Consider the following 26,516-nt stretch of genomic DNA (forward strand, 5'->3'; position numbering starts at 1 on the left):
AGATAGATAGATAGATAGATAGATAGATAGATAGATAGATAGATAGATAGATAGATAGATAGATAGATAGATAGATAGATAGATAGATAGATAGATAGATAGATAGATAGATAGATAGATAGATAGATAGATAGATAGATAGATAGATAGATAGATAGACAGACAGAAATCTGTTACAAAGTAATTTTGTTGAGACGATGAAGGCAACCAGCTGCAGTCTGCAGACTCAGTCTTAATACTGTGAGCAGGGCGTTTTTGCCCTCTAGTGGCCACAAATGGTATCTACAGAAAGGGTCAAGCTAAAGATATTACAAATGACTGAAACTTCCGATAGTACCTTTCAAAATACAATGCCATTAACACACGTCATATAAAGCTATTTGATCTGATAACAGAGCGGAGACTTGTTTTACTGACGAGTGACTGAATGTAAATAAATACTGCTTAGATGTTGTCTATGAACTGAACTGTCAGATTAAAAAATGCAAGAGGACTTGGTGGAGAAAATATGTTAGTTTCAAGTGTTTTCTGTGAACACTGTTGGGAGTAACGGGAGTACTAAAGAGATCAATACAAGAGTATTTGGTACTCTGGTATTCACGCTAGATAATCATGTAATTTAAAACTATCTGTTTTCGTACATTGTATGATTGTCTTCGCAGCTTAATAGACACATTTCCGATAGTAACTGAAGGCAGGTTGAGAAATGTCGCTCTTTAATCACGTGACAACTCAGTGAGATCACGTGACTGAAAAAGCCAGGAAACAGCTGTCCTCGTGCACCGCAGGAAAGTTGTACAAGATGCGTTCTCCTGAAAACCTCGGGGTGCTCCGTGTTTTGTTGCTTTTCGCCGTGTTTGACGCGGGGTTGCTGCTGGACACCGGCATGCTCTTCCCCCGGGAGTCCTCCTCCAGGGAGGTGAAGGAGCTGGACGGGCTGTGGGTCTTCAGGGCTGACAGCTCTCCAAATAGGAACCAGGGATTTGAGAGGGCCTGGTACAAAAGCCGCCTGGCGGAGGTGAGTAGGACTGTTCTGTTGCAGACAGAAGCCCTTCGCATGTTTGACAGTAAAATGGTGAAACGGAGCCCTTCTGTAAGCTGTAATAGAGCACATTTTAGATTGGCCTGCAAGTCAGGACATGTAAATAACATGGAGTCAACACCTTAAGCCTAAAAAGAGTAATATTAAATCTACTTAGACTATAATAACACGTACTAGTGGGCGTTTTAAACCCTCTACAGACACCACAATTGGAAGATGTCCGTTTAGCATTTTTTAAATATATATAAGAAAATTAAACAAATGGCTAAGACTTCTAGCTTTGTCAAAAGTTTGTGGATGATTGGATGAAAGGGATATTTAGTGATGAATCACCAATCTGCGTTGGACAAGGAGGTGATGCTGGAACTTAAGTTTGGTGCAGGTCCATTAAAACATAGAAAGATGACTGCCTGAAGAAAACCAGCTAATATCTACAATCATTGTAGGCTTGATGTCAGGTAAAGGACATGGGGAGATGGCAGTTGCCATCAATCAAAAAGAGGTTTGGTGACACTGAGGTCATTTCTCAGGATTGATAATGCATCTTTCCACAGAGCAAAGAGAGTTGAAACTTCAGTCAAAACCTATTAACTCAGTGGAATGGCCAGCAAACAGCCCAGATCTCAGTAGGCTAATAAATGTACTTAGAAAACAAAAAACACTGAAGGTGAAAAAAGTGGGAGTGGAAAAAATCTTTGAAGCAAAATGTGTCGGGATGAAGGTCCAGTCAAATTCAAGTTATTACTACGACAGCAGTATTAGTAGAAGTTACTATTATTATGATAGCACCAACTCATTATGTTGAAATAAAGTGCCATCTTCTCATTAACTTTCTCCAGACTGGCCCTGTGATTGACATGCCAGTTCCTGCCAGCTACAATGACATCACGCAGGACCCCGCACTGAGAAATTTCATCGGCTGGGTGTGGTACGAGCGAGAGGTGGTGCTGCCTGCTCGCTGGATCACGGAGGAAGGCACGCGAGTGGTTCTCAGAGTGGGAAGTGCTCACTATTATTCAGTAGTGGTGCGTATAACATGAGTCATCTGCAGCTCATTCCTTCGTATTCACCCCTTCTGATAAGAGGATCACTGTGTTTACTTTTTGAAGTGGGTGAATGGGGTGAAGGTGACCGAGCACGAGGGTGGTCATCTTCCTTTTGAGGCTGAGATCGACGGTTTAATCCGGAAGGACCCAACCATGCCGTGCAGGATCACCATCGCTGTCAACAACACTTTGACCCTGCAGACCCTCCCTCCAGGCAGCATCCAGCACTTTACAGACCCCACCAAGTAACCTCTTTTTTTAAAAGAAAATTTTCCATATCTTTGCTTCGTACTTCAACAGACGCTATTCTCCCCCCTCGGACAGTTTCATCTGTTTTCTTTTTCTGACTTTTGCTTCAGTGCATATTGACTTAAAAATTGAGAAAATTCAGTTCATGCACTTAAACTGACAGCTTCAGCTGGTGTTCACGGATCCATGAGTGTTTCATGAGACATTTCCTGCCACTTTGATACTTTCAGCTTCAGTCAGCACTAATGCCTCAACTTACAGGTTATTTCAACTTCACTTAATTTTATTCTCCAACCTTAACTCACTCTTATAGTTCTCTTCTTCTTCTTCATCTAAATGCTTAAACAGTTGTCAGTTCAAATGTGAAAGCTAACCAGGAGAATGTAATTGGTCTACAGGTATCCAGACGGGTTTTTTGTGCAGAACATTTACTTTGATTTCTTCAACTATGCTGGGATACATCGTCCTGTGCTGCTGTACACTACTCCTAAAGTGTATGTGGATGACATCACAGTGGTGACAGACTTCTTGGATAGCACTGGTAAAACAGAAAGGCACTCTAAGAGCATAGACCTCCGCCAAGGTCATTAGTCATTGGTTTGGTAATATACAAGTTTTTAACAAAGTCCATCATAAACATATGGATGGTTTTCCAAAACAACGCTTCTCCACCACTTTTCATGAAAATGAAATCAGTAGTTTTTCCTGCCATGTGGCTGACAGACAGAGAAATAAACAGCAGCTAAAATAAAAGCTCCTTGGCGGAGGAAATGTACACACATGACAATGAATCACATTTATGTAAATCATGATCCTCACTGGAGCATTTTCAAAACTGATGTGAATTCTCTGCATCATTTAACACCAAACTTAAACTTATTGTTAACGCCACATGTATTTGTGCTGTTTCCTCTGGTTTTTTAGGAATTGTTAGATACAAAGTGTCAGTACAAGGTGCATCAACAGCCACTGTGAAGGTTACTTTGATGGACCGAGAAGGTCACTGTGTGGCCTCCTCCACCGAGCCATCTGGAGTGCTTAAAGTGGGGGATGTAAAGCTGTGGTGGCCATACCTGATGCACGAGAACCCAGGTTATCTTTACTCTTTGGAGGTAGGTGAACTCAGATGTAGGTCACATGAGCACTGCCACCGTAATAAAGCAGTCTGGTTTGGAAAGCATACAACTGAGTTTAATGCGTTTAACAGCTACATTTTCTAAAAAGACTCCATCCTCTACATCATATCAAAGCTTATATAAAGAAGAAGATGTTGCACACATATTAAAGGATACAATAATGTAAAATTAGGCAGCGCTGGTATTGAAAGTTCTGTCATTAGATAGACTCTCTATTCATCCGAAGGGAAATTATGGGCATCCAGTAGCTTACACATAAATGAAAAGTGTGAAAATCTTATTAGTTGCAAAGGTATAACCACATATGGCTAAAGTAAACACATAGAACAGTAAATATAGCTTTACTAAACTAAAGCTATGTTTCAAAAACTAAAATTAAGCGTTACTTTGTGGCCTTGGATCAGGTTGTGCTCTGTGAGGGCGTGATCATATTATATTATATATATATTATATTACCATTTTGTAGATAAAACTTTCTTATCCCCGAATTTCAACCATGAAGTCACTGAAGTCGAGTACCTGGATTCCTGTTTTGTTTTTTTTAAAGTGATTTTCTGTCAGACTGCATTCTGCTACATTAGCGTTTTCACTCCTAGGTTCGCCTTATGGCAGCCGACGAGAGGTCAACGTACGAGGACGTTTATGCTCTGCCAGTTGGCATCCGCACAGTGAACGTCACCAGCACGCAGTTCCTGATCAACAACAAGCCCTTTTATTTCCATGGAGTCAATAAGCATGAGGACGCTGATGTGAGTACCACTAGAGGGAAGCCAAAGCTTTACGTGGGACTCATTTAAAACTGAACCAAAATATCAGTTACAACATTTGTAGAAAAGAAATGATAAACACTTTCTGTTATTCATTAATACCATCCCTCCTTTTGTTTCTTACCTTTGTTGTAGATCCGAGGTAAAGGCTTTGACTGGCCCCTGATTGTCAAGGACTTTAACCTGTTGAAGTGGCTGGGGGCCAACTCCTTCCGCACCAGCCACTACCCCTACGCCGAGGAGATTCTGCAGATGTGTGACCGTCATGGCATCGTGGTGATAGACGAGTGCCCTGGGGTTGGCATCAAAGACATGTAAGTGTCAGCGCTCACTTCTCTGTGTAAAGGTTCTGGGTTGTAGTTGTTGTCCATCACTGATACTAAAACCTGCTTCATCTTGATGCCGTCAGAGATGGTTACAGATCATATTGAAAGATCCAGGTAGAGTAGCAGATCAAATAAAATTAATAACAATCTGAGCATTTTACCGATTTTGTTTTCAAACTGTGCAAAAGTGTTGAGCCACCGCTCGTTGCTTTCTATTCTGCTTCAAAAAAGTCAGACTATCTTTTAATCTTTTTAAGTGGCCTACAGCAGAGTCCCATCATTTGTTCCCATTTTTAGCTGCAGCTACAAAAATGTCAAAGATGACAAAGTTTGACAAATATAGAGTGATTCCCAAAATGCTGTTACCTGAAAACTTGGCATATCTCAGCATGGTGTGCAGTGTGTCATTAAAAAAAAAAACAATAAAATAGAGGAAGCTGGACAAGTGGAGGATGAAAGAGAAAATGGCTAAAAAGTTATCTACAGCAGATGAACAGTATCTGAAAGTGATGTCCTTAAGAAAGAGGAAAGAATCCAGCAAAGACCTGACACAGGACCTGAGAGATGCATCTGGACCTTCAGCTGATCCATCTACTGCTCACCGAAGCCTCATTAGAAATGGTCTCCATAGAAGGGTGGCTGTCAAGAAGCCATTCTTAAGGAAGGGAAACAGGGAGAAAAGGCTGAGCTATGCCAAATGACACAAGAGGTGGACTGAAAATCAGTGGCAACAGGTCTTATGGAGGGATGAATCCTCCCCAGAGCCCGGACCTCAACATTATTGAAGCAGTGTGGGATCATCTGACAGAGAACGGAACAAAAGACATCCAAAGAAGAGCTTTGGGATGTCCTTAAAGAAGCCTGGATAACTATTCCTGAAGACTACTTAAATAAATGACAGAAAGCTCGTCTAAGAGGGTTCAAGCTGCGTTGAAGAATAAAAGAGCTCAGAACAGATATTGACTTTCAAGCTTGTTAGAACTGCACAAACCTTTTGTGCCTCATATACTGTGTTTCCTGGAAATATATGAAGCAGTGAGGGGTGACTCAAGACTTTAACACAGTACTGTAATTGTAAACATGCAGTTTTGCTCTGTATTTGCAGCAGATGGATACGTACAGCATCTGTGTAACCCTCTCTGTATGTTTGTGGTATCTGCGACTTAAGCAGTGTTAGCAGTGTGCTGCTGGACTACCTGCTAAATATTAACCTGACAGTATTATTGCTTAGAGCACATTAGTGTGGCATTAGCAGTCAGCTTTTCACCTTAGCATGGCCTCACAGTGCTGCTGTTAGATTTGTATTTTACACAACATTCCACCTTTTTTTTAATGAGTTTGAAATCAAACGTGTTAAGAATAAACATAAAACAGCTTAATTTGTGAAGTCAGTGGTCATTCCTAATACTTTTTTCAGTAAAGGTGCACCTTGTAAACAGGAGAGTAGATATTCTGTTTCTGATCCTGTGTTTTTAGATGACCCAGATTAAACGAACACTTATGCACCAGATTCTGTTTTTCTCTTTAAAAAAAGGTGCATGCCACACAATGAAATAATTCTATGAAGAAGTCTTTGAAAGTCTAATGACTCATCAGTGTGACCACATGGAAAAATACATCTTATTTCTGGGATAGTTTAAGGAAAAGCACTAAAACGTTACTGGTCAGTGACTCTTCACATCTGTAATTTCAACTCGGCGTGAAATGTGTCCTTTGCCCCATATAGTCGCAGCTTTGGAAACGCCTCTCTGGCTCACCACCTTGTGGTCATGGATGAGCTCGTACGCCGGGACAAAAACCATCCCTCCGTGGTCATGTGGTCGGTAGCCAATGAGCCCGCTTCAGAGATGCCACCTGCTGAATATTATTTCAAGTAAGTAATGATTTTTGGTTTGTTTTGTCTTGACGTTTGCATCACTGAATAGATCAATGACATAACCACACAAAGAAATTAGGTCACTCACGCTTTTTTTTTGTGTTTTCTTTTTTGATAATCTTTGTCCTGTAAACAAAAAGCAACCAGGTTGTTATGACTCCTGTCAAAACCCCCCAAACTTTTGCCAAATGTTAGTACGTCTCTTGGTGTGATATTGGCTCATTATCAGTCACAGTCTGCCCCTTCATGTCATGTTGAGAGTGCAGTGAGACTAGTCAGGAAGCTCAGTAACAGCCTGCAGCACCAGAGAAGCTAGCGGGGCAGATAGAAACACAAGAGTACCCAACAAGTAACATGCAGCATGGGGAGAACATATTCTGATGCTTAACTCACATGTGCTGCGTCACCCCAAAGTTAAAACGGTGTAATATTACATCTGATATTTGGATTAACCTCCTGAATTCTCCCTTTACAGGACCCTGATAAAACACACAAAATCTCTGGACTCTACCCGCCCCGTCACCTATATCACAGCCAGCAACTGGGCAAGGGACAAAGGGGTGAGTGTCCTTAGCCTTCACCTCCATATTTAAGACTTTAATATTGAAGTGAAAACCTACATAGCACAGTCATTTGTAGGACTTTTATTTGACACATGGTCTAAAGATGGTAGTTCATTGTAAATCTGAAGGTGCTTTGCTTCTCAGCAGCTCCATTTACAGCTTTAATGAAAAACAAGAATTAGAACAGAAAAAATTACATTACAGCCAAAGATATTTATAATTAGGGTGTTTAAGACAGCTTTAGTCTAATGTGGTAAAAAGTGTGAGGTTTTGTTTGTTTGGAAAAGTTTTAACTGTTGTTGGTCCAACTAAAACGGGTCTTAAAATGAATATACATGTTAATTAGACTCAAATCGGCTTAGACGCTCTATGCACAGTTCCCGTCCTGGGCCTTGATGCAGAAAAAGCAGGAGACCCAGACATAGAGGCCAGCAAAAGAATAACCACAGTGGATAGTAAGGCTTCTTATTTGTAAAAGTTAGATCAAAGTGTAGAGCAGGTACAAAATGTACAGAGCCTTAAAGCTGTCCAGTTCGCAGCTTGACATGGTACCAATGTGCAGCTGGCTAAATTGTTTCAGTCATAATGGTTAACTGGAAAAAGCCCAGAACTAACCGGCTGAAAGGGACTATCACAGTATCACAAACTTTAGCCTAATAATCTGTTTACTGGTGCTTGTACACTGGGACAAGGAGTCGCGTGATAAATGAACACGTTGAGCTATAACCATGGATCAACTTAACTTTGCACTCCTGTCACTGGTGATCCTGAGACCTGAGAATAGAGCATCAGCGTTGATAATGAACCGGCGTCTTGATTAAAGTTAGTGCTTTAAAGAAATATCAAACAAGTCTAAGGAAAAAAAAAACCCATCAAGTTAAACAATTCTGACACTAAATGTACAAATCTGTTAATATTACCCATTCCTATTCTGTCATTTATTAGTAATGCAGTTAAGATTAAAAAGTAAATGTAGATTTCAGGTTTATTGGTTTATTTGACAATAAATTGCACACAAGGTCATTTCTGTAAACTCAGTACTTATCAACAACGAGGCCTGAACTTGTTGACCCATAGATTTATAAAGTCTTTTCAGTGCCTGGTGATCCAGTTAGAACAACTTTTATTCCACATGCTGCAGTTGGGTGCTTCTGTCCTTGGATAATTTGTGTCACGCTGTCGTTTTTACGGGTGTCTCATGTTTTTAAAGTTTGTGGTCAAGTTAGCCGAGGATCTGAGCAGTTTTGACTCTAAAGGCACCAGGTAGTGAATCAAAACTGGAAAAACAAAATAAGAGCTCGAGTACTTGCCCTGTCCTTGGTTTGTCTTTTTGCAGATGGTGCAATTTGTATTTTTTTATCTTTATAAAACATCTATAACAATATTGTGAAATTTTAAATATTAACACCACTTGTACCAATAAAAAAACAGTGTTACAAAAGACTCCCTTATTTTTTCTAACATCCAGTAGTTTCACTTCACCACTGGGTGGGATCAGCAAGAGGAGCTAAACACTTCGACAGTCTGGTGTTTTGTTACTGTTTAATATGCATTTAAAGTAATTAAATAATTAAATAGCGTCAGGTTTCAGCTATTAACAAACCTCTTCTTAGTCCAGTTTCATCGTTGATGATGAGCATGCACCGTCCAAAGATGCTCAATCCAGGCCAAGTCAGCTGCATGCTTGAGTTTCAGTGCTGCAAGTCTGTTCATGTCACTCATCTGAATGTTCTGTTTGACAGCTTTGGCCTCTGGTAAATCTGATAAGTCAGATGAGAAGTGTGGGAGCAAAATTCAAGTTGTCGCAGAGTTGAATGTTGGTATTCTGAAGCTTTTGTTTAACTAATGTTGAATTAACTTGTTGACAAGCCTTTTTTTTTAATCACATTCCTGTGCATGAATTTAGCTAAAGGCAAATAAAGGTGCCAGAACGTGTTTTGCTTGTATGAGTGGACACAATCTATGAAATGTTGAGGTCTTTGTAACAGACGAACGAAGAAAAAGGGTGTTGCTGAGCTGTGTTTTGTGAGAAAAGTCGTGATTGTGCTTGAGAGCGTCTCCACAAATCTTTCTTTGTCGTTTGTCTTACCCCAGGCTCCCTTTGTGGACGTAGTTTGTGTAAATAGTTACTTCTCCTGGTACCATGATCCAGGCCACGTGGAGGTCATCCCCATCCAGCTCAACACTCAGTTTGAGAGCTGGTATGGAAAGTACCAGAAGCCCATCATCCAGAGTGAATATGGAGCAGATGCGGTGGCGGGGGTTCACAGCGTGAGGATTCACACACGTCCAATGAGCAGTTTGGGTTCACATTTCACATTTATGTGTGGGGGGTCCTAAAGCTTCAGTGGTTGTCACACCAGAATAAACTAGGGTGACGAGCTTTATTTTCACTTTCAGGACCCCCCCTTGATGTTCACTGAGGAGTATCAGAAGGTAGTCCTGCAGAGCTACCACAACGTGTTCGACCAGAAGAGGAAACATTACGTTATCGGCGAACTCATCTGGAACTTTGCTGACTTCATGACCACACAAGGTACAGCATGTTCCTGCAGAACCAGAGCTGCTCACACTCCTGCCTTTTGCTCCTGTTGGTGTCCCGGCTCATTTTTGTGCATTCCAAATAGGAAAGGATGCATTTATTTATGCATTGACGATATCTTTATTAAGTTTTGTATAATAACTCCCAAAAAAGGCTTCCAAATGTCCTCAAATTCCTATATAGAACCTGGAAAATAAGGAGGCCAACAATGAACCCTGACTGGCTCTCATCGGCCATTTATGCTGCAACAACCTCATTCTCCTATTGATGAATCTTTTATGGGCTTTGAGTTCCCCCCCCCCAAGTCAGCTTCATGTACATTTTCTTGGATATTCAATTTCCACGACTCTAGTCTGTCAAGATGCAGATTCGTTTTCTTCTGTCATCAAGGCTTTGTAAAGCAAAGGAATTGGACTCTTCCATTTTAGGTTTAGAGGAGAAAGATTTTCAATATGTGATAGTGGGGGTTCTGATATTATTTTTCTGATTAGAAAGAATCAGAAATTAGAAAGAATAAAATGTTTTAGCTCTTTTATCAAATAATTAATGCATAAATAGTTCAAATAATGTTCAATTTATATGATCTAATCAAATTATTTGATGCATTCATTCATAATGCAGGTAAATATGTTTTATTTGTGAAGATCACTAGTGATCACTCTAATCGTATTATTATCTGTTGTTGTTGTTGACCCGTCTCGTTTCTGCAGGCATCACTCGTGTCGTGGGGAACAAGAAGGGTATTTTCACCCGGCAAAGGCAACCCAAAGCAGCGGCTTTCATCCTGAAGGAGAGGTACTGGAAGCTGGCGAATGAAACGGGAAGACTCCCCCCTTGGACCAAGTACCCCTGCACACTTTGACACCAGCGTTTACGCATCCGGTCCGAGACGGACTCGAACTCATGTAAGCTTTGAGCCTTCTGGAGAAATTCTTATATGATTATGTTTGTACAATAATTCTGTGGACCAATACAATACAAGTGAGATCAAAATGAATCCTAAGTGCAGACTTTGAACTTTAATTTAAAGGACTGATTACAAATATTATATGAAAACTAACTCTTATTCAGCCACCCGTTCTACATGGTGCCAATGTGATTAGATTAATCAATATAATTACTAATAAGATGTTAATTTAAGACTTTTGTGATGCTTTGCCAGGCCTTTACTGTTGCTGCCTTACGTTGATTATTATACATACATCTATCTGCCTGTAGTTTTATAGATCAACTGATTGGTCGGCTCTGAGCTAAAATACATTAATGATATGAATTCCCTCAAATTAAAGCTTTAAGTCTGCAACTTCAGTCTGTATTTGTTCTATATCTGTAACTCGGATATCTTGTAACAGATAAAGTGGCATAAATGATGTGGACCCCGAATGTAGCTACGCTAATCCTGCTGTCCAAACTCAACCATTAACACTATAATCGTTGTTTCCAGCACTGCTTGACGTTCATTTAAACCTACAAGCAAGTTATAATGCTGACAGAAATGAACCATTGATTCACACTGTATGATAATGTGTATGATGTGCTCTTTGTCATTTCTCTCAAGTTTTTTCTAAAAAATGTGCTTGTATAAACAATCAAAACTGCGTTTTAGCATTTTTTTTTAAAATTTTTTTTATTTTTCAAGCTAAATCAAATCAGAAAGGTTTTATTTTTCTAAGTGAATACAAACAAGAATGAAACTGCTCGATGTGTTTGAGACGAGGCAATAACAAATAAATTCAGTTCTTCTTAGAGCTGTTTCCTCTGGTCTCTGTAGCTGAATGTTTTCAACAGTTTGTACTCCTAAAGGGTTAAGTGATGCGAGCACAGCTGACGGTGGCGTGAGCTTAATCAGACTTGTTGCTATCAGCACCCTCGCCACAGGACTGACCTTTTGCTTTTACGCTCAACAAACACTTATTTACACTCTACTTTACTTTCCTTTCTTTCCAACATACAGACACCAACAGAGACCTTATTTACAAGACACTGTGGACATTTTTATTTAAAGATCTTAAACTTACTACAAAACTCTTTGGGCCCTTTTATAATTGCCTCTCTGGATTTGTCTTATCAGCTGTAACTGATGTTTACACAATAAAAGAGGCACTTAACTGCAGATTAATGTGACGTCAGTCCAGCTCCCAGAAACTTGCTCTGGGTTCACTTTCAGGTATTCCTGAGTGCTACTTGACCGTTGATAAGTATGACATCGTCTGAGCTAAAACGATATCAAGTGTCGTAACTGACGTTGAAGTTGGCTAAAAGGACGCCTGCCGATTCCAAAAGAGTTGGGACGCTGTGTAAAAATGTAGATTTAAAAAAAATAAAATAAAATTTGCAAAACTCTTAAAGCAATGTTTTATTTAAACGTATCAAATGCTTAAAATGAGATATTTGATTAAGAATATCTGCTTTTGAACTTGATGGCAGCAACAAAACAAAATAAATGGGGGCAATAAATGGTGGGAAAAACAAACAGCTGGAGGAACATGTTGCAATCCATTAGGTTCACTGGCAACAGGTCAATAACATAAAAAAGAGCACCTTAGAGAGACCGAGTCTCTCAGATGTAAAGATGGGCAGAGGTTCATGAAAAACAATTTAATTAATTTTTTAAAGATAAAACATTGGTTTATAAGATTTGGAAGACACTGAATTCTGTATTTATTTAAATTTTACAGGGCAGTAACTCAACTTCACGGAAATGTGATACTGTTATTTTACGCATATGGAGTCTGATAAGATGGGCTGTCGTTGTTTATTCATTTTGGAGAAAATAGTCGAGGTATTCCGTGTAGAAATAGACTATCTTTTCATAAATATGCATATTGAACAAAGTTCAGTTCACAGCTCATATTAACCTCAGATGAAAAATAAATGCAGTTCGCCAGCAAAAATCATTAAAGTGAAGCAGTCATCCTCTTCAGTTTCAGTCTTTATTCCTATGTATTTGACACATTTTAGGCTATTTCAATAAGTTTCAGTGACAAACAGCTTCAGAGGGAATGTTTTAATGGTAGATCATTTCTGCATGACAATGACACAGTTAAAAATTTGCTCATGTCAATCTTTTCCACAGTTTTCCCTTAAGGTAAGCTTGATTTTAAACAAAAATGAAGTTGTTTTTTCTTCTTTTTTTTGCACCCTCGTACCATTCATGTAACACTTTTCCATGTAAGAAAATACAGCATTTTAAAACATATTTGGCAATACAGAAGCAAACCCAGCGAGTTTTCCTCCACAAAGAATTTTAATAACATTTTTCGCCGACACGTGGATTCCTAGCCCTCCAACCCCTCAACTTTTTGTTTTTTTTGTCATTTTTTTTTTTTGTTTTATTTTATTACTAAAATAACTCAATGTTAACAGTCTATACAGCTAAAGGGCATAATTAATGAAGGGGGGGCATTACAATCTTGCTTGAACAGAGTGTATTTTTAGCTAACAAGTTTAGCTAGACAAAATAAAGAAGATAATTATAAAGTGGAGTTAAGTAAGACAGAGGAGAAAATTAACAGCCAGTGATTTGACGGGTACTTTTTCTGGCAAAGTCTGAATGTGTTTTAGCACTAAAATCTTTGGGAATTACCAATTTATGTGATTCCATCCTCAGGAAGGCGAGCAGAAGTGCCCGTTGCAGATACCATTCTTCGTTTTTTACAAGGCGATTACTGTTGCTCGTCTTTGGCTCAAGGCCTAGTGATCAAACAGAAGGCACTTTTGTTGGCATTGATGCGACTAACATGGCAGTTATACCTCAGGGCCTAAATGAATGATGAGGAGAATGTAGTATTTTTACATTTAAAAATCACCCAACAAGGCGATCCTTTTCACTCCACCTTCATTACCCCGTTGCTTTTAATGTAAATTCCCACTTCTTGGTGTAACTGGGGCGCACACGATCAGACTCGTCAGCGGCTACCTGCTGCGCTGTTGTCAGTTCTGAGTCAATACTTGCAGAGCCCATAACCAGAAAAAAAATTAAATAAAAATAAGCTACTTATTTCAGTTTGACATCGCTGAAGGGGAGAAAAACAATAAAAGACAAAACACTGACTCGTGGAGGAGACTCCATAAATGACTCTGAAAAGTAGAAACAACAGCGTGGAGGGTAGATTGGATAGAAATGATAAAGGACCCCAACAGAAGTCTGACAGGGTGATATACTACAGATCGTCATCTATGGAGAACCACACAGTTTAAGGACTTTACTGGTTTTTACCCCAGTCTGGGGGCTGGAGCCAACCCCAGAGGGGAAAGAGGCGGGGTACCGCCGGGACAAGTTGCCAGGGCCACACCGAGAGAAACGAGACAAACAACCACGCACGCTCACACTCGCTCCGAGGGTCAATTTAGAATCACAGATTAACCTAAAAGGCATGATTTGGACGGTGGGAGGAAGCCGGAGTATCTGGGGGGAGAACATGCAAACTCCACACAGAATGGCCCCGGTCGGGATTCAAACCGGGAACCGCGCTCCCCCCTCCTCTCTCCTCTCCCAGTGATGTTCACTTGAGTGGAAATCAAACACAAACCAATGTCTAAATCTGCTTTTCTTTTCTGTACAGTGCAGAAATGAAGCTGCAACACCATGAAATGTGTTCACTGGGAAACTCACATTTTCTTTACTAGTGCACACTTGAACGTCTACAATAGTTGCATTACGGGGAAATTCTGCCCCCCCCCCCCTTCTTTCAGTGGCCCAATGTGAGTTGTTTTTTTTTTGTCAGTGGATTATTCATAAGTAGTGTTACCCATCAGAGCCTACACTTAGCTGTTAGGCTCACAGTATTTATCTAAACACAAAGGACAAATATATTGACACGGTGAGCAGTACATTAGATCTTCACAGTAAAAGGTTAAGAGCTCATCATCCCACAGAGAAACTTAGGTCTGCTCGGAATGTCGGAAACACTGTGAAACGACTTAAACACGATGTATGCTTTGGAACAACGTCCAACGGTGAACAAGATGTAAAGGGGGCTTAAAAAAAAAAAATTTGAAAGGTATCATCTCAGTTTCAAGTCTGTTGATTTCACAAATTTATTCATCAAAAACTGTCCCCATCAGCACGTTTACGCTCCTCGCTCTTTGAGACGGCCATTGAGGAGAACCAGATGTGGAGTCTATCAGTGAGGGAAACTACTGATAAGCCGGTTTATTACCAAAGATGAATCACACCAATACAATTATGACTGTTACAGATCTTTAAAAGGGGGTGTGAGATTGTCTAACGGCCATCATATATGCTCAAAGCCAGGAAGTAGTGTGCAATGGATCTGAAAATATAGGTTACTTCTCAATGGGGCGATGACGCTGTCACTTTCTCCATTCTGTGGTGTAACTCTGCTTGAACCTCACTAATAGATCAACCTCTATTGTTCCTGACGGAGCCAAAAATAAACAAAAAACCCACATATGGCTTAACACAATGTTCATTTTTCTTAGAAGATTTTACTCCTTGGTTCACTTGTGCCGTTCACATCTTACAAATGAACTGTAACTCAGCTTGACAAGATCACCGCAACCTTTCAATTGACATCAAATGTATGCAAAAAGCCGGACGAACATTAGCACAACTGCAGGGTAAGACACTTGCCACTGCCACCACGGGCCACTCTACCCTTAGGCAGACAATCACAGTGCAGCAGCCTTTTGCTACCTCATGCGACTCATAGGGAGGGAGAAACACTTCACTGGTATCTTCTGTTACAAAAATCATGGTCATAAAAATAAAGCCATGAAACCCGTGACAGTAAAACAATGAGGAAAAACTGGTGTTGACATGACCCACCGCCATCCAGAATATAAAGGGAAAAAAAAAAGAAAAGGGTGATTCATCTTAACGCTCCTTCTGGCACAAAAGTCTCAATGGATCCACCTGCGAGTTGGTCAGGAATGCTTTTCACAAAGAAAAAGAAAAAGCTGAGGGTGCTTTTTATCGAAACTTGGTGCAAATAACTCGCAGTTCTCCAGATAAAACGACCACTTACAACGAAGAGGATCCACTCACATCTGAACCGCATGCCTGACCGGGCTATGGGGAAAGAAGACGCTGATCCTCAGACTCATCTGCCCGGCTGAGACCACGACCGCCTTCTCTTCCAGGTGTGCCGTTGGGGGCTTCTTCTGTTTCGCTTTCGTTGGTTGTTTTTATTTTTCTGTGTCAACACTAAAAAAACAAAAAAATCACAATCTAGCCTGTAATATTGCTGAGCAGCTATTTACAGAATTGCAAAAAGAACAATCCGACTTGATCTACACACAATTCTCACATAGTCCCGAGTTTATTTTCTTAGTGGTCCTTGTTGGAAAAAAAAAAAAAAAAGTACTACAAAGTGTAAACATGGAAGAAAAATAAAAAAAAAAACACCTATTCTCACCGTGCCGTAGAACCTCGTCTGCAAACTTTACAAAAACCAAATGAGTGTTTTTCTAACGTGGGGATCCAGTATCAGGATCTGAGTTTTAGTGCAGATGTGCTGTGCAGTAATAGGAGCTTTCTAACCATTTCAAGCTTAATGTCCCACTTTTTTCTTCCACTCTGCGATCCTTTTTGTTCAAATGCGAGCCGTCCTCCATCAGTGTGTGTGTGTGCAGCCTCAGTTTGCTTGGGATGTTGTTTCCCCAGACACACACACACACACATATATACACACAGCCAGCCCCTTAAGTGAGTATAATGTTAAACAAGGAGAAAGAAATTAAAAGAAAGAGATCATTTTTCACTTACAAATCCTTCAGTGGTTGCAATCAACATTGAGATGTCAGGCCCAACATTTAAGTTAAATTTCTTCATTTTTTTTCTTTTCTTTTGAACACACAGCAGAATAAACATTGTTTGGAAGCAAGGTCTCCTGGTGGCAAGTCAAATGTTCAGAGGTCACATTTCTTTTCTTTTTGTTGTTGTATTTTTCTTGCCTTTTTCTCGGCAGCTTAGTCCTCCTTGACCTGGAGCTGCTGCTTCCAGGCCTCATTCAAGTAAACCAGGCGCTTGTAGTTGAGAATAAAGAGAATGAAGTTCAGCGCGTATGTGGTGATGCAGATGACGCAGAAGTCCTTTAGGACAAAGTAGAGGATGTAGCCCAGGTAGAGCGAACCCACCACCGACAAGATGGATGTCGTCATGAGAAAAAGAGCGGCCATTGCACTGACAGTCATTCCTATGGCAAGAAACACAAACTGAATCTTAGCCCAGTAAGAAAAAGAAAAAAAACAGACAACTTTAAACACAAACAACCTGATGAGTCTGCTCTTTTCAGACACAGTTCTCTTTTTAGAACGTACAGCTCCACGTGATGAGACAGGTCAAACTATTCTGTTGTCACATGAGGTGTCGTCATAGATTTAAGGTCGGACTTTTCCTCAGTGTGCAAATATCTTCAGCCGCCTCTCATTTCTTTACAATACTGCCAGGAAAAACAGTAAATATGTGCAGCAATTTACTGACGTGCAAACAGAAATGGAAATATTTTATAAAAAGGCACAATTCTAACAAGCATGAAAGTCAGTATTTGGTCTGAGCTCCTTTATTCGTCAACACAGTCTGAACCCTCTTAAACAGGCTTTCTGTTATTTCTTTAAGGAGTCTTCAGCAATAATTCTTCAGGGTTCTTTAAGGACATCCCAAAGCTCTTCTTTGGATGTTGGCTGCCTTTTGTCCCGTTCTCTGTCAGATGATCCCACACTGCTTCAATAATGTTGAGGACCTGTTGCCACTGATTTTTAGTTCACCTCTTGTGTCATTTGGCATAGCTCAGCCTTTTCTCCCTGTTTCCCTTCCTTAAGAATGGCTTCTTGACAGCCACCCTTCCATGGAGACCATTTCTGATGAGGCTTGGGCCAACAGTAGATGGCTCAGCTTATTTCTTAAGGACATCACTTTCAGATACTGCTGTAGATAGTTTTTTTTTTTTTTTTAGGCCTGACACTTTTTTGTCCTCCACTTGTCTAGTTTTCTCACATGTTTTAAGAACTGACTGCACACCATGCTGAGATATGCCAAGTTTTCAGCTAATAGATCTTTGGGAATCACCTTGTTGGAGCAAAAATACTACTCTCTGTCTGTCAAACTGTGTTTTCTTATTTTTTGGTAGATTAAACTAAAGAAATGGGAACAATTGATGCGTCTTTGTGAGAGGCTGCTAGTAACAAAGGTATTTGCTTAGTTGTTTGTCACAACACTGCCTCATCTCTTGAGTTAGGACCCTTGCATGATCCATACATAAGTCAGCATTACGTGGTTTAACAAACAAAAAACATATTCCTCAGAAAACGGAGTGAAAAAGCGGCCAATGTCCAAAGAAAAACTTTGAATGACCTTCAGAAAGCCCAGAGAACTGTAGCTCCAGACCGCTTGAAAAGATTACAAGAAAGTCTGGAATCAAAATATAAAGAAATGAGAGGTGGCTGCTGACTTTTGCACGGTACCAAGTTTCATCAGACTTGTAACAATCATACAGCAGTTGAGGATTGTTTTCTTTTCCGCCAAAAGTAAGAGTTATACTACACAATCACAAAATACCCACATAGAGTTTCTGTTATGCCTGCACACAGGTCAGAGCCAGGGGAATGTTCAGGTAAGGATGAACTGCACAGATAAGAGCTGCATTGGCTCACTTGAAAACAAATTATTGTTATTCATTGTATTCAATTATAAATCGTAAAATATGCAGTATTACACTTAAACCTTCAACTTATATGACAAAAATATACTCAAAATATATAGTCATATAACACCATATATAAGTATCCTCACAATTCAATAAAGTTGTTCAAAGATCCAGTCTTGGTGTAGCGCAGAACTATAGGATTAATGTCATGTTTTCCAACAACATTTCCAAGCTACACAACATTGTTCAGCAATTAAAACCCTGGTTTGGTCCAGCTTTGCCTCCTCTTACGAGAATAGTCAAACTTCTGAAACAAACCGGTGTCGCCTTTAATATGGAAGGCTTGACCCGCTGTGTCAGTATGGTTTAACTGAGCAGCATTTGTGTTGGGAAAACGAGTGTAACTGCTGGGACTAAAAGGATCTCTTGTTCTGTGCCAACCTCCAGGTGGCCACACAAGCCACTCTGCAGGCAAACATGTCAAACCAGCACAAGTGAGTCAGCAACACCCTGAATGTGCTGAGGGGAGGAGAATGACTGCGATCGAAGGGAGGAAGACATGTTCAAGTTAAAACAAGCAGCACTTGCAAGAAGAAATACTCTTCAAACAGGCATCCGACCAGCAATGTCAGTGATAATATTAGACAGTGACCTTCTATTTAACTGTACAATCACATTTATACACTGCTACTTAACATGATGCCAGTGTCATGTGAGTCAGGTTTGGTCAAATATAGCCACGACGCGAGAGGGGAAGGAGCTGAGTCAACCTTTGTTGCAAGAGCAAAGGCTACAGAGATTTATCTCCTGAATTTGCACTGCTACTATCTTACCTAGTAGGAGCTGAAAGGCATAAAAGACAATCCCATAGACACTGTTGGGCTGGTTCAGTGCACTCTCATTTCCAAAAATTGAGCCCAAGAGTCCAAATCCTCGACCCCACCTAAACCAGAAAAAGAACATCAGCGAATAAAACAGTTACAGCTTTATTTAAAGAAAAGCAGCATGCCGAAACACATCAGATTACTGTCAATAAACAAACTCAGCAAGTCAGACTCAAAGAGCGGAAATACGATTTTAAAAAAGCAAGATCGGCACACAAGTCAGGCTAAGGTCAAATTATGATTTAAACAATAACATTCTATTGTTTAATGAGCTAAAAGTGTTAATAACTACAACTAACAGCTCGTGGTTGGATGTCTCTGCCAACTTGTGTTTCCATTGTTGCAAATTTTGGGCATTGTTCCCACTTTAAAATGAGGGATTTAAGACTTTAATTTGGGACGCAAGGATAAGTAGGAAACAAATTAAATACATGACTTTGTTAACCCTTTTTCTTGATCTGAAAAACTTTGCTTCTGTGTGTTGACACGTTTGTTCAGTAAAGTAAATTCGGTGAGAAGTGACCACACCACCCGATCGACTGCAATGAGGATCGAGCGGCTCACAGAAGTCTTTAGTTGTCCACAACTAAAGATCTTTTCTACACAAAATCTGAGTTTCTATAAAAAAAATCAAAACATCATGAAAAGAAAATGTAAGCATCTCTTTTTCTCAACATCCTGCTCCCAAAGATCTGAGCAACTGTTATTACGCCACATCGAGTGGAAGCAGCCCTGTTTCACAGTTCAATAAACATTTTGCACATTTAATTTCTTGCACCATATAATGAGTGTAATGTGAACGCTGTGGCACTCCCACTGGCCTCGAATTCAGATGTCAGATCAATGAGTAATCAGCTAATCAATGGGTAAGTTCCAGAGTTCCAGGCTTGAAGACCTACAAACAAATCTAAAGATTTATCACAAAGATCTGTTCAGATACTCGTTTATGTCCAACTAAACGGATAAATCACTCAAATTTAAAGTGAATTTGACAATTTGTTCAAATGCATCCCGTTCATTTCAAGCTCTCAAGCATGGAGATGTAAGTTTCTCTCCAACTGAGCAATTTTAGAATATCATTAACAGGCATGAGGGTGCATATCATCCACCCACCACTTTATCTGAGCTTAGTCCCAGATGACTTAAAGTCATGCTTATATGGACAAAAAATTACATTCGACAGGCACAAAAGACGGTACAGCGACCGCTGCAGGGCATTCACTTCATCTTTAGATCCAGTGGAACAAATATTAAGCAACTACAAATTACTATTTATTGATGAGACTGTGGTAGAGTTCACGCAATTATGCAACAAATATGAAGCAAGTACGAGACGGTTAGCATGCCTGTAAGGTGGGGAGGATTTGTTCAGGGGTCCTTATGAGTGAGATATAAAAGGAAGGGGGGTTGTTTCATTCATTTATAGTTGAATGGCCACATTGAAGGCGGTATGGCAACTTAAGATTGTGTTTTAAACAAAGTGTGAGTTCAGTAGGAAGGCAGATTACAGGTAGCTTTTCGGGTTTGACCCTAAATAAATCAAAAGTATTACTGTGGCAGCAGATTTGTCAAACGGTAGAGAGCAGAGCAGTCCCCTCCACTGACCTCTGGATCAGTGCTCTGTCTCTGTGGGCAACCAGGGTTTCACTCACAAATCCGAAAGCTGGGGACATTAGCACGACAGCTAAGGTGGATCCACATTTAATCAACATCAAGTCAGCCAAACCACGAGAAAATCTTAGTTTTGTCAACAGCAAACATACAGCAAACAACATTCAAAACGGTATCGTTAGTCAGCACAAGCTAACAACTTCAGTGCTGAAGTTGGTGTTACTAATATGTTAGCCTTACAGAAACCAGACAGTGGGGTCATTTAATATCAGCAAACATTTATAGTTTGGTTGTTTGACAGTGCTGACGTCTCCCTGTTAACAGCCAGCTCCGGCTAACAGAAGAAAGTTAGCTATAATGCTCTTATTGCTAACGGTTAGCAAAGTTAGCTTCGTTTAGCCAGACAGCTAATGCTGTGCTCATTAAAAGCCAAGCTAACATTCAACTTATTTCAGGGTGGTTATCTTTCCACAAAGCAGCCCTCAGCAGTCCAGCAGCTGTGGTTTGTGGTTAGTCTTTACGCTACAGCACAGCGGTCCAACATTAGCTGGATGCATTTGACAGTTTAAAGCGCGCAGCCCTTCCCAGTTTGACACAATAGCACCACAGAAGGCGCTCTTTGCCGAATTCAAATTACCTTGAGCTGAACACTTTCGAGCAGCTGATGGAGCTGCTGATGTCGCACATGGCCTTATAACTCGCATCCCGTCCCTTTTCCCTCTCGACGTGAAAAGCATATAGAGACAACAGTATGCCCAACAGGCAGACGAGAAGCCGAGCTATTCTTTCCCACCGAGGGGTGGACACTCTCAGGACGGGCGCCGCCATCACTCTCTGGCCTAGCTGGAGACACGCATACACACGCAGCGAGTTCGGCTGTGAGACAGAACTGCGACGTGGAAAAACGTCAGGACGCGCCACACCGTCAGGGGCGGGTCGCATTCAGAGGATCAAAACAGTCCAACAGCACCGGCGGTTAATTCACCTGAACCTCGCTTTGAACCTCGGATTCACATAAAAGTAGCTGATGGCGGCTGCGGTGGTTTGTGTAGTAATATGCAGTTTAAATAAGCCACCGTACCAATGAACCATGACGATGTTCCAAACGCTTTAGATAATAAATAAACAGAATGAGCCTTTACTACTTTAGACCTTTCACTGTATGCATTTGATAGGAATGTTGTCATTGCTGCTTTGTTGGCCACATAAGAAAATATAAACTCATTCATGCTGAAGGAACAAATCGTAAATTACAAGCATTTTTAAAAAAAACATTGAGCATCAACTAGTTTTATAAATCATGCCACAGCCAGACCTAAAACCATTTTAAATGTATATTTACACAGTGTAAAAAATCATAATACATAAAGGACAAATGAAAAGATTAAACAAATGAGATATTAAAGGACTGACAGTTCTTTTGTAAGGCTGTTTCCTTAATAATAGGTGTAGATCTTAGGCATTTTTGGTTTCATTCATTTTTGGACTTAGTATAGATCTGGGGTCCGTTTCACCAAGCAGGTTCATCAAACTCTGAGTCTAATCCTAAACTCTGAGTTGATCTACTCTGAGATAGAAAACTCTGAGTTTCCTGTTCCAGAAACGCTGATTTCAGTTAGTTTAGTCAACTCTGAGTAGTTTCACCTTGAGTTAAGCGCGTGCACCACAACTATAAAAAAAAACAGCATCAATTGAGCCCCAATTCGACGAGTCACCATGGCAACGGGGTAGGAGGGCCACGTTTTTCACCAACCTCGAATTGAAAATCTTAATGCGCTCATACGGCGAGTTTCAACATTTTTTTAGAAAGAGGTGCTGCAGCTGCAAAAGAGAGGGAGATGGCGTGGGAGAACATTGCTGCTCGGGTCAGTGTGTTTAAGTTTAAATGTAGTCCTTTGCAATCACAATAATATTATTGTGGCCTACTAAATATAAAAACATTGTTCGGCACGGAGAAACCCCATTTTGTTCATGTTTTACACTGTAAAGTAAATATTAAGTGGCTATTTGACTGTGCAGTTGTTTTATTCCAACATGTTTTCACACACATACATGTCTTCTCATCTATATCATGTTTTGTTAAATAATTAGGCATATTTAAACTAACACAGACTTCTACTCAGCCAACAGAAAGAAGGCAGATGCCCGTAAAACTGGTGGTGGCCCAGCACCGCCACCTAACGGAGGCAGAGGAGCTGGTCCTCAGCCAGAATATTGGCTGAGGGAATCCCTGGAGTGAGCTCATCCTCTGAGTCCACCCCCTAAGACACAAGTGCCTTGTAATAGGCCTATAGATATATAATTTAAGCCTATTCATACAAATATCTATTTGTCTTCTTTTGTCCCAACAGATTCTGATGGTGCCGCTCAAAAAGATCGTCTGGAAATGCTAAAACACCTATGCGCGCTCTGACGATCTCCCGACGAATATTTAATTATCTGCGCAGTAATGCTGCACCTTCATCCACGGCATCGTTTTCAAAACGACATGCCAAAACTCGCCTGCTGACTGAATGAATGAGAAAATCAAATGGCGCGTGTGGTTGAAAGAGGGTGGAGACAGAGAGAAACTCGAGGATTATAGAGAAAAACCTCATCCCGATCAGGTTAGGTTCATAGAGTCTGTTACTACGGTAACTAACCGAAAGAGTAAGTTACCTCTCTCTCTGAAAGAGGCGAGAGTTACCCCTCTTTCTCTGGTTTGAGTTACCTCCCTTTGTGAAACGGAAAGCTCAGAGTTTCCCTCATTTCAGGGTTAATAAACTCAGAGTTTTCACTAAACCTGCTTTGTGAAACGGACCTCTGGATTTAAATATAATAAACACGTAAGAATGTGTTGATGAGTACGTTTCTCATTAATTTAGCCTTTATGTCTAAACGAGTTTGGCAACGACGGAAATTCTCATGTTATTTATTAATTACGCATAACCAGCTCAAAATCCGCTTCCTCAGTCAAAGTGAGCGACAGACGCGGTCACGTGACCACGCGTGGATATAAACACAGGGTGACATCATCTGTTTACTCGCTCCCGAGCTCCGTCTGCAAAGAGCTGCTGCGTCCCGTCTCCAAATGGCGACAGATTTGGAAAGATTTGTTTCTTTCGAGGAAGCCTATTACGATCAATATGACTATTACAACCTGCTCGAATACCCGGGTCATGCGGCAGGAAAAGGGAGGTCCAAGAGGGAGATGGAGCTGAACACGAACCGCAATTGCCCCGCCGGACACGAGAGGAAGATAGCAGAGAAATTTCACAACAGCGAAGTGAAACGCAGGAGAACCAAGAGCTCGTCGTCGTGATGCTTTTCCATCACCGTTCACAGGTAGGCCTGGAAGGATTTTGCAGGCCGATCGAGCAGTTCAAACCCAACCCACCGGTGGGCAACAACAAGCAACATTCATGTTTACGTTGTTTCTACCTCGTCAGCCACAGATCAGCAGAATTACATGGATCAGTTTCTCGTGTAACATATTTTTATTAATTTTTTCACTTCCATCCCAAGTGGGGGTTATTCATCAGTCGATTTAAACATTGAAGATATGCAAAGTTGGGAGAAAATATTTCCCTGTTGTCTCATTTCATAGGACCAACGGTTCATATAGAAGTATAGCTGCAGTGTATGTATTCATTCACGTTGTCAATTTTCTTCTGATGATTTTTTGTAAATTATTATTTCATTCTCCTTTCTGCACAGATCCAGATTTATGTTGTTGGACTTCTGATGTTGATCATGGCCAAGTGTGTATGATGTTCCAGATTCAGCAAGAGGAGTAAACACAGGAACACGCCTGTTTATAACTTAGGAGACAGCCCTCCATTCCTACACTGTAACAAGAGCCGAGCTTCTCAAGTTAAAGCTGTGCAAGAATACTTTGTGTTGAGCTATGTGGGTCAGTGGTGTGTTCTTGGTGTGCGTTTGTGTATAAAACTGTACGTGTACTGTACGTGTCTGAGTGCAGAAGATATTATGATGTATTTGATAAATTTTGTATCAATAAAACATTCTTGATTTTAAGCTGGCATGAGTTGTTTTGTCCATAACTCATTAAATTTCTAATTAAGTTTATTTTAGGCAACATATTCTGAACTTCTTCATCCAAGAGGCAAATAAAAAAGCTCAAGCTCAAACATAGCCAAAAACAAAATATATTATTTTTAATGCAGCCCTTTTATTTTATTTTTGTTATTTTTACAGTGTTATGAGCAACTTTGCAGACATGCAAGATGGAACTCTTTACTTCCCTATTAAACTTGAGACACCCAAATGTAACATGACAGTTACCAAAATTACCAAACTTCATTGGAAAGAAAGCAGTAATTTAGTAAAACATGCTTCATTTAAAGTCTAACATGGTCTTTTAGGGGCAACATGAGCCAGGATTGATGTGTTTTTTTTTGGCTGCAAGTTGTCTTGTTTTGGGGTGTTTTTTTTATAAGGCTCTGGGTCACACTCACCTCCGCCAGGCAATTTTTGTACCAGGCCCTCTTAATTCCCTGGTTTCCTGGCTTTTTTCAGTCACGTGATCTCACTGAGTTGTCACATGATTAAAGAGCGCCGTTTCTTAAGCTGCCTTCAGTAACTATCGGAAATGTCTCTATTACGCTGCGAAGACAATCATACACTGTACGAAAATTAATAAACAGATAGTTTTAAACAACATCATTATTTCGTGTGAATATATTACCAGAGAGATACTCTTGTAATTATTTTTAGTACTATTGCTCCATCAACGTTACCCCCAACAGTGTTCACAGATAACAGCTAGCATATTTTATTCTTTTTCTTAAAAAAAAAAAAAAGTCCGCGTACATCCTGACGTCGCTGGAAAAATAGAGTTGTTGAAAGAAAAGTTTGAAACATAAGCGTATTCATAAAATATGATTTAAAAAAAAACCATACCTGCTTTTCCCCTCTGATAAACTATCTTTAGTACTGTGTAATTTACACAAGATGACGCTAGACATTGATACTTCAACGTCAACGGCAGATTCGCTCGAATTGTATGTGACAAATGATCAAATTGCGCCCCAAATCTCCACATTTTTTTTCTCAGATCTCACTCTGCACGTCCTCAGCGGAATAAATGCCGTGAGCTTTTTGAGTTTCTATAAACAGAAGTCATTCAAATAATTTTTGAACGAAAATAAAATGGTTAGTAATACAGAAGAAAAAGCAATATTATAATTATGTATTGACTTCCCAGAAAAAGACTATAAAAAGAGCCATGTGGAAAAGTTTAATGAATCATGAGTGTATTACTGGCGCCATTCATGCACATTGTGAGTTTATAACCTGTTTTTGTGCAGATCTCTGAGTCTGAGTTGCAGAATTTAACAGTTGTTCTGTAGATTTTGATCTCAATCTAAAACTGATGTACAGTTTTTGACACATTGTTATTTATAGCATTGGGGTGTAAAGCAGGGGAGGGTGTTGATTCAGGTGTTTCCCCTCTCCTGTGTGTTAAAAATCTAACTTGATATCTTATTGATCCCAGAGAAAAAAAACTCCACAGCTTCTTGCAGAAACAACAATGTACCTACTTTCTATCAATATCATAGCTTTTTTTTTTTATCCCAATTTATTTTTGGAATTTTGATCTAAATCCTTGAAGGCCAATTTTTAAAAGAACATTGCCTCAACAGATCAAAACATTTCACTTTGATCCAGAGATATACATGAGTTGGAAAGTTTTCCCCTCTGGCTCCAAAATATCCAATCAAATATTAATTTAAAATGCAAACATGGCGGGTTTGTAATAAAATGCTACACAGAATGACAAACTCATCCAAACAATCCATAACACTGTCATCTTCCTAAAATTAATGTAGGGTTACCAGTGAGTTGCTTCTTCATTAATTCTAA

General features: G+C 40.0%; 3 protein-coding genes across 6 annotated transcripts; 2 read left to right on the forward strand and 1 right to left on the reverse strand.

The window, feature by feature from the left end:
* Positions 1–741: 741 nt before the first annotated feature.
* gusb (glucuronidase, beta) lies at positions 742–11,293 on the forward strand. The gene is made up of 12 exons (XM_072374665.1): positions 742–1,018; positions 1,882–2,067; positions 2,152–2,333; positions 2,736–2,878; positions 3,262–3,449; positions 4,070–4,222; positions 4,376–4,554; positions 6,293–6,439; positions 6,918–7,002; positions 9,100–9,276; positions 9,406–9,541; positions 10,258–11,293. The coding sequence occupies exons 1-12, from the start codon at positions 803–805 to the stop codon at positions 10,407–10,409; spliced, it is 1,944 nt and encodes a 647-aa protein (XP_072230766.1). The 5' UTR covers positions 742–802; the 3' UTR covers positions 10,410–11,293.
* A 4,333-nt stretch (positions 11,294–15,626) lies between these two features.
* On the reverse strand, positions 15,627–21,526 carry vkorc1l1 (vitamin K epoxide reductase complex, subunit 1-like 1). Of its 4 annotated transcripts, none has more exons than XR_011909329.1 (4): positions 21,289–21,526; positions 18,990–19,099; positions 16,278–16,707; positions 15,627–15,716 (listed from the first exon to the last, which is right to left on the reverse strand). XR_011909329.1 is itself a non-coding variant. In XM_072374357.1 (4 exons), the coding sequence occupies exons 1-3, from the start codon at positions 21,477–21,479 to the stop codon at positions 16,481–16,483; spliced, it is 528 nt and encodes a 175-aa protein (XP_072230458.1). In that variant the 5' UTR covers positions 21,480–21,526; the 3' UTR covers positions 15,629–15,716; positions 16,466–16,480. The 4 variants fall into 4 exon arrangements, 2 of the variants coding, with proteins under 2 accessions (XP_072230458.1, XP_072230457.1); XM_072374357.1 differs by having other exon boundaries at positions 15,629–15,716; positions 16,466–16,707; XR_011909328.1 differs by having other exon boundaries at positions 15,649–15,716; positions 16,053–16,707.
* Positions 21,527–23,634: 2,108 nt separating this feature from the next.
* Positions 23,635–24,665, forward strand: LOC140279486 (nuclear protein 2-like). Its single transcript, XM_072374626.1, has 2 exons — positions 23,635–23,975; positions 24,348–24,665. Exon 1 carries the CDS (start codon positions 23,722–23,724, stop codon positions 23,950–23,952), a length of 231 nt encoding a protein of 76 aa, XP_072230727.1. The 5' UTR covers positions 23,635–23,721; the 3' UTR covers positions 23,953–23,975; positions 24,348–24,665.
* Positions 24,666–26,516: the final 1,851 nt, after the last annotated feature.

This window comes from Leuresthes tenuis, unplaced genomic scaffold, assembly GCF_036924035.1.
Source record: "Leuresthes tenuis unplaced genomic scaffold, fLeuTen1.0.hap1 SCAF_21, whole genome shotgun sequence".
NCBI classification, from domain to species: domain Eukaryota; kingdom Metazoa; phylum Chordata; class Actinopteri; order Atheriniformes; family Atherinopsidae; genus Leuresthes; species Leuresthes tenuis.

Excerpts from the sequence above, each read along its gene's own strand:
- gusb (XM_072374665.1), top strand. The coding sequence starts at position 803 with ATGCGTTCTCCTGAAAACCTCGGGGTGCTCCGTGTTTTGTTGCTTTTC. Across the intron at positions 4,555-6,292 it reads GGGGTTGGCATCAAAGACAT|TCGCAGCTTTGGAAACGCCT; the intron begins GTAAGTGTCAGC and ends TGCCCCATATAG. Across the intron at positions 9,277-9,405 it reads CGGTGGCGGGGGTTCACAGC|GACCCCCCCTTGATGTTCAC; the intron begins GTGAGGATTCAC and ends TTTCACTTTCAG.
- vkorc1l1 (XM_072374357.1), bottom strand. The coding sequence starts at position 21,479 with ATGGCGGCGCCCGTCCTGAGAGTGTCCACCCCTCGGTGGGAAAGAATA. Across the intron at positions 19,100-21,288 it reads TCGAAAGTGTTCAGCTCAAG|GTGGGGTCGAGGATTTGGAC; the intron begins GTAATTTGAATT and ends TTTCTGGTTTAG. Across the intron at positions 16,708-18,989 it reads TGCCTTTCAGCTCCTACTAG|GAATGACTGTCAGTGCAATG; the intron begins GTAAGATAGTAG and ends TTCTTGCCATAG.
- LOC140279486 (XM_072374626.1), top strand. The coding sequence starts at position 23,722 with ATGGCGACAGATTTGGAAAGATTTGTTTCTTTCGAGGAAGCCTATTAC.